Raw genomic sequence first — 7,749 nt, 5'->3', positions numbered from 1 at the left:
CCCCCCCCCCCAAATCCCCAGTTTTTGACATGCTATGGAGGCTAACTGTTTTTATTGTTAGCTGCTGGGATGCATTTTTAGTACATGTTCTTTATCCTTCCACCTACGTACAAAATGTAAGCCTTGACTAGGCCTTCTAAGAGGGTTAGGATAGTAATGAAATAGAAAGGGTCCGACTGGAGATGGGTCCAACAAATAGGGGTTCATAACTGCGCGGACAAATGAACTCTACGGCGGCAAAACTCCACTGGCCAATATTACCATATTTGCCAAATTTTACTGTTTTGAACCCATGGTATTAGTCTGGTCGAGGCTCCTCTATGTAGCCTCTACCAGGCTTCGGGAGGCGGCTGGAAAGAGTAGAAATTGGCCAAATAGAGATAACATGCCGGGAGTCGGAATACATTTTGAAGTCTCTAGCGGACCAATGCCCCCGGCGTGTTATCTGTCTATTTGGCCAATTTCTACTCTTTCCAGCCGCCTCCCGAAGCCTGGTAGAGGCTATCCTCCATGGTCTGGTAGAGACTACGCGGACATGGACTTCACCATCTCGTACCACCCCTTGTTGCACTCCTCAAAGTACGGAAGCGCCCTCATGCGGTCGTTCCAGGCACTGATGCAGGGGTAGTTGCTCTTGTAGTCGTACCCTTTGAAGTCTAAGAGGGTCAGGGAGGCCATCATACCGAAGTCTGCGAAATAAAAAAAAATGTCAAGAATTTGTGAAAATTATGCAATCCCCGAATCTGGATCGAATTCTAAAGCAGACGTGACATGTGAAATACACCCATATACAACCTCCTATACCAGAATCAACAGGATAAAATTTAGATAATACATCCCACCATTCCCTACCACAAAAAAAATTACTACTAAAATCAAAGGAAACCCACATATTATATAAGAAGTGGGTAAAATTGTCTTCCCTTGCCTAACAAGAAGAAGTCAAACCCAGTAAAACTAGTACCATGGATGTTGTAGAATATATTATAATGCTAGACGTAGATATAGTCTCACATACCATTGTATTTTCTTTCTTATGTTGTTTGTAACTGTAATTAGCCCTCGGGCATGTATTTGCAAGAAACTTTCTGTTATATTGATAATACCTAGCTAGACCAGGTGAAATTAAACATTATGTATTTGCTTTGAAAATGTTACCTTTCTAGTTAACTTCTTTCCTTGGTAGGGCGTGTTCATAGGAAGTAAAATTCATCTTCAACCTGTTCTATAAAATGCCCATGTTTTACCTGCCAGTGTGAGACAGTCCCCTGCCACGTAAGTTTTCCCCTCCAACATTTTGTTCAGCAGCTCCAGGCTCGTCTTGACTTTCTCCTCCTTCTCCGGGTCGGCGTCTTCTCCCCGAAGTACCTGGGGTGCCTGGGACAGGTGGGAACAGGTGGGTTATGTATACTTCGTGTGACAGACAAGATATGGGTCTGAGGAGATGTGTCTATGCTATGCATTTGAAGTCTGCTGTCAGCTATATGCTGCAAACCCGTTTCGACCATAGTGTCATCGTAAGCTGCGAAATGAGCAATCTTCCTCTTTCTCTCTCTCTCTCTCCCCCTCTCTCTTTCTCTCTCTCTTTCCCCGTGTGTGTCTTATGTTTGTGTGTGTGTGTGTGTGTGTGTGTAGTGTATGTAGTGTGTGTGGGCGTGTGTGTGTGTGTATGTGTATGCATGCATGTGTGTGCGTGCGCGCGCGGGCGCGCGTTTGTGTGTAGTGTGTGTGTGTGTAGTGTGTGTATGTGTAATGTGTGTGTGTGTGCGCGCGTGTGTGTGTGTGTGTGTGTGTGTGTGTGTGTGCATGTGTGTGTGTGTGCATGTGTGTGTGCGTGTATGTGTGTGCGTGTGTGCACGTGTCTATGAATGCGTGCGTGTGTGTGTCTTGTACTCCTAATGAACGCTATTTGATTGACTGTTATAGCCGACAACACAGTACACTCACCACATAGGCACCGATGTTGGCATCATACTGTCTGTGGAATCCGAACAGGAGGTTGACTTTAGCTCTCTTCTGGTGGTCAGTCGGGTAGAGCTTCGCAGGGTCTTTTGCGTACTTGTCGTTCAAATAGACCATGATCGCAACACTGTATAAAGAACAAAATTACATAGGTAAATCATTGTAGTATCTTTAGTTACAACTTTTGTTATGAACATACGACAACATTAAGTCACTTAAAAACCTTGTACGGACTACTAAGTAAGGCTTTAATTTTATGGATGACATCCACGCGCGCATTGATTTTCGCCTGTTATCAAAAATAATAAAGATCACGTCCACCGAGGCTCTGGCCTGGCTGTAGGCCTGGGTAGTCCATGGTAGTTAGCGACAATACGGAGCCGGGCACCCAGGCTACCGAAGCGCCACGACTCAAGAACTCAGTACATACGTACAGTGCCGATTCATAAATTCCGCAAATAGCCAGCATGTGCCGGCTTGTCGTATACACATTTTGTACGTCGCTAAGTACTGCCACAAATTCGCAATACGAGCTTTGACTTTGCATTCCTGTGGTTTAGTAGCATTTTTATTTTTGGCCGGAATTTTTTTTATTCGCCCGCGCGCACTAGTTTGGGGGTCTTCCGAGGATATCATTCATAAAATGAAGTCGGTGTGGCCTAACCAATTTGCAAGCTTCAAAAACATGTTGTTGCATTTCGAAATGATCGCAAGGCAAACAAATTGTATAAATTTCGATCGCTGCAAATAAGCAATGGATTAGAGTGGATAGAAGGCGAAGAACTTTATTGCACACTAATTCAAGTAGGTGCAATGCATGACAACTTGTACATCAATGGAAGTTGGACTATTGCTAATATCTAAGAATTAAGAGACTAATATACATTTATAACAGTGAAAACACTCTGATGATTATATTCTATGCTATGTCAGTGTATGTGAACAAAACCTTGCTTTTGCTAGCCTGGGTGCCGTTACAAATCGGATGGCACACAGGGTATGCTTTTGCAAGGGGAAAAATTGAAGATCCTATATGGCATTCAAGCGTCCACAGCTACATTTTGTTAATTACGTTGTAACTGAACACTACACGTTTTCTCCTGAGTCATTCACTGTACAGTGGTGTAATGATTACAGTCTGATCATTGTGGAAATCGAGAATCCAAATCCTGTGTTTGTGACCCTATCAAAATACTATCTCCAGATCAGGTTTCTTCTGGTTACTATACAAAACTGGCCAACAAAACGTCAGAGTTTCTGACATTGGCACTGATCTGAGAACGTATTTCCTTGCATTTGCTGTTATTTTTTCAGTTTATTGTATTTTCGCGACCTGCACAGTTGTAGAAGGAATATTTTTCTTTCAATCACCCTTTCCCTACCCACTGGTGAAATGGAAAACTCCAAAACACCTGTACCTCGGGTCTCTGAACCGCGTTTCTAAGTAACCGACGCCATAACACCCTCTCATGTTTTACATCAACACCGCGTACATTCAACTCACAACGCACGGCTGTCATGGATTCCTCTGCCGCTCAAAGAGACCCCAAGAAACGTTTCCAAAGCAAACAGAGCCTGTTGCCATGCTCGGTTCTTAAGCGAACAATGATATCCCTCTTGAGTTCACAGTATTAAGACACAGCGAAAGCCAACATGACAAAGCAAAATTTATCACTGGTCAAAGTTTAGCAGCTCTTATTGAGACATTTCTTCCACGATTTTGACCCGTACTGACCCCGTAGCTAGTTACCGAGTTAGTGTATACCATCAACAAAACATATCAAACAGCTAATCAGACCATTACTGTTGCCAAGAACGTTGATAATTTGAATGTTTTATTAGCCCAATGTCTGTGACGATTTTTACATCTTTAAAATTTTACCAGCTGGTAAAAGTAAGATTCTAGAGCAAGTTCCGTCTTTTGTGGCGTTAATGCATCTACAAATTCGGGGGTAACGTTCGTTCTTAGTTGGTATAAAGTTCGAAATAATAATATGAACATGATTAGAATAGAACAGGGTCCAAGATGCATATGCAAGCAATGCAAACAGTGGGAGCACATAATAATAGACTGTCAAGAAACCGCACAACGCTGCGTACGTGATAAACTCTAGAATAACAACTCCTGCATGCAATGCCTTTCTATAGTAAATACTTTGTTGTTGGAGCTCTTCGAAGGCAGGAGTATACAAGCTATGTACATATATGTATGTGCCCGTATTTACGAAATTAACTTAGGTAGTCATATTACGGTTCAGATTATGGTAGCCTGGAATTTTTCTATCTAAGATGTCTCCAAGCTGAAGACATGTTCTTGTTGTAGAGGATTGATGTTAAATTTTGGTTGAAAACTTGGGTCTAATATTTTTATTACGAACGTTGTGGATTTATTTTTCAATGACCGTAAAAGAATACGTTACGTACGCAATGCGGATATATAGGTGTAGGCGTGTGGCCGAATACAAGACACACCCTCTTATTCTACTATATGATAACTACAACTGAATTCAATGTAATTAACAACCTACAAAACAGCTCACGGGTATTCAAACTAATACACTAAGAAAATCATATTATTTCATTGCAAAGAAAATACGTCTTACAATTAAAATGTAACGGATGAACTATCAGATATGTAAAATTTGGACGACAAATGAAACAAAAGTTAACACACAAACGTATGAAGATAGATGCAGGTAGAACTGTAGTTCTATGCAAGTCAAGTAGTACGTAGACTAGGTCTTTAAAATTAGCAGAGTGCGCGACTCCGAACTTAGAGTCCCGGGTTCGAGTCCTGACATGCCACCGATCTTGTGCCCTTGGGAAAGGCACTTTACACGGCTTTCCTCACTTAGCTCAGGTGTAAATGAGTATTGTCCTGTCATGTATTTGTCCCCTGTGTTGGTGGCGGCATTAATGTAAGTTGAAAAAACTTGAGTGTGTCGTCACCACGTCTGGTGATTACATGTTGGAATAAAAAAAAAGTAGCAAAGTACACATATTGACTTTTCTTGTAGTATATTGAAAATCAATGTTCGTACCTTTCCCAGAGCGCCAAGTCTCCGTCCTTGATAGTTGGGACACAGTGACAAGGATTCATCGCCAAGAACTCTGGAGTCTTGGCCTCCTAATGTCCAGAAAGAACACAATATGTTTAGATATGGAAAATAATAAATTATCTTCGATGAAACAATACCGAAGGGTAAAGCAACGAAAAAAATGTACAAAGAGTGGACGAAAAAAGGATGGTACATTACGTACTAATGTTTTGAAAAGTATGAATTACATAGTGCTCAAAACGTATGACACTTTATGAAAGATATTCTTGCACTTGCCGCGGACACAAATGCTAGGCTTATCCTCATTTCCCCATTCAATGTTCATTCAATTAATTAAATCAAATTACACGCCGCACCTACCCCCTTCTGTAGATCTAGTATCTTGTGGTTAAGCTCCAATCCGATCTCTTTGGCGAGCATAAGAACTGCTCGACATGGTGGGGAGAAATAGGCCAAGTAGAGGTCCACGGACGGTTTGGTGCTGCTAGCAGTAGTGTTCTTGGATCCTCCGCAACCCATCGTGAATTCTAACTCTGTGACCTGGTAGGAGCACCTGTAACAAGTTGTGCGGCTCAGGGCACGAGTGTTGACAGTGAAAGGTGAAGCGGGCTTTGTTTTGTTCACCTGCCGTGCGCTTGCGTGTGGGACGATTCCATTTCTCATTAATTGTGGGGGTGGTCGTGTGAAGACGTTTAGGCCACACCTATTTAGTTTTATGGATGACATCCTCTGAAGATCCCCAAACTAGTGCGCGCGGGCGAATAAAAAAATCCGGCCAACTTAAAAATGCTACTAAACCACAGGAATACAATCAGTTCTTGAGTCGTGGACCTTCTGTAGCCTGTGGACGTGATTTTTTTTTTGGAGGACAGGCGAAAATCAATGCGCGCGCGGATGTCATCCATAAAATTAAGTCGGTGTGGCCTTAGTAGGCCATGTTGATTTGGTTATATATGCCCGTAGCCAGGATTTTGATCGGGGGGGGGGGGTCTTCCGAGTGCTTGAGGGACCAGCGAGGTTCCTAGGGGGGTCCGGGCGTATGCTCCCCCGGAAAAATTGAAAAAATGAACCTTCTGTGCTTTTGAGAGGATTTCAAAGACAAAAATTAGAGATAGCTTTTATTCAATGACAAAGTAGGCAGTTTTTATACGATTCCAGCCCCGCTAGTGATACAAATCAGTCCATCTAAAGAAAAATCTTGGACCTTTAGATAAAAAGTGGACCAAAAAGTGGACCTTTGACCCTTGTGGGGGGGTTCTTCCGAACCAAAGGAGTTACACGAGTACTGGCATTTTCCATCATAGTCACGATGCTTATTCTGACATAATCAACCCTTACACATTCACTATTAAATAAATTCAGCTTAAAAAAAACAGTTACCCCAAATTAATATCAATAGCAAGAGCGCACCCACCAGCATGCTGAATTTCATTTTCTTTCAGGGTCTAATTACGAAAATATCGCCGTTTTTAGGTGTTTAGAACTGAAGAAGAAGAAGGGGAAACTGAGCAAAAATAGCTGGAAACAAAACATATAACTAATCGTTGAAATATTCGATACATTTATTTATCACATTTCGTTAAACATTTATTTCCATGTCACAGCTACAGCAGCTACATCTTTCAACAAAGACGGATTTACTCAAAGAATATACATAAAGTACAAAGTACTGTCTGTTTCCAATGTTTACTGACTCAAATTGTTGCGCTAAAGATGCTTTTCATCCTCAATCCGCTGGGTGTCGTTGCTTATTAGTTGTTTTTTTTAATTTAATTTATTTATTCCAACATGTAATCACCAGACGTGGTGACAACACACTCAAGTTTTGTCAACTTATATTAATGCCGCCACCAACACAGAGGACAAATACATGACAGGACAGTACTCATTTACACGAGAGCTAAGTTAGGAAAGTCGTGTAAAGTGCCTTTCCCAAGGGCACAAGATCGGTGGCATGTCAGGACTCGAACCCGGGACTCTTAGTTCCGAGTCGCGCATTCTGCCGCTACGCCACACGACCCCACGTACGCCACACGACCCCACAATCAGTTCACGATCAATTGTTGGCAATTCAGAAGCGATCTGAAAGATATCGGAAACAATTAGTCAACATGATAACGATGCATGGTATTATTTATAATACAACAAATTTAAAACACACAGAACTTTTTTTATTCCTTCCTTTGTCTATATGAAATTCGTGTTTGGGCGATCTGTCCAATCTTTGGCAGCTCAAGGGTCGCAGGATGACTCTAAATGCTACAGAGAGATTTGTAACACGACTTGCAGATGTAGGACATGCATATAGCATTAAGACCGGGCTGATACTTACGTAGAATAATATCTGAAATATTGCATGTCCATATTTTTGTATGTATTGTTATGAATTATTCTCACGATGTGTTGAAATTCAATGTTATTTTAGAATGGTTTTTATTGATGTAATTAGGGGAGGGAGCTGGTAAAGGTGACCCACCTGTTCTCCCCCCCCCCTCCACGCATGTGCTTGTAACTTGTTGTCCACAAGTTACGGCTGTTGGGTACCCTTTATCAACTTTATGTAAGTAGTTTCGGAGACAGAAAACAAATTTAATGCACTAGCGAACGCTGCTTTCTATTCTGCACCAATTAGTAAGACAATAACCACTAGTATCGTGATTCTTGACTTCCTTAGTTCGGCACACCGGGTCCGGCGGCGCGGCCGGCTCTGCGCTACTTCGCCACTAAA

At 41.9% G+C, this 7,749-nt stretch overlaps 1 protein-coding gene across 1 annotated transcript; it reads right to left on the bottom strand.

The window, feature by feature from the left end:
• Positions 1–461: 461 nt before the first annotated feature.
• Positions 462–5,619, bottom strand: LOC109466235 (glutathione S-transferase 1-like). Its single transcript, XM_019763907.1, has 5 exons — positions 5,382–5,619; positions 5,004–5,089; positions 1,948–2,089; positions 1,248–1,377; positions 462–689 (listed from the first exon to the last, which is right to left on the bottom strand). Exons 1-5 carry the CDS (start codon positions 5,538–5,540, stop codon positions 526–528), a joined length of 681 nt encoding a protein of 226 aa, XP_019619466.1. The 5' UTR covers positions 5,541–5,619; the 3' UTR covers positions 462–525.
• Between the last annotated feature and the right edge of the window lie 2,130 nt (positions 5,620–7,749).

This window comes from Branchiostoma belcheri, unplaced genomic scaffold, assembly GCF_001625305.1.
Source record: "Branchiostoma belcheri isolate BF01 breed outbred unplaced genomic scaffold, Haploidv18h27 scaffold160, whole genome shotgun sequence".
In the NCBI taxonomy this organism is placed as follows: Eukaryota; Metazoa; Chordata; class Leptocardii; order Amphioxiformes; family Branchiostomatidae; genus Branchiostoma; species Branchiostoma belcheri.
This window is presented reverse-complemented; position numbering and strand designations above follow the sequence as displayed.

Coding starts and splice junctions, on each gene's coding strand:
- LOC109466235 (XM_019763907.1), bottom strand. CDS start 5,540: ATGGGTTGCGGAGGATCCAAGAACACTACTGCTAGCAGCACCAAACCG. Junction 5,090..5,381: donor TACTAGATCTACAGAAGGGG/GTAGGTGCGGCG, acceptor TCTGGACATTAG/GAGGCCAAGACTCCAGAGTT. Junction 2,090..5,003: donor GACTTGGCGCTCTGGGAAAG/GTACGAACATTG, acceptor TTCTTTATACAG/TGTTGCGATCATGGTCTATT.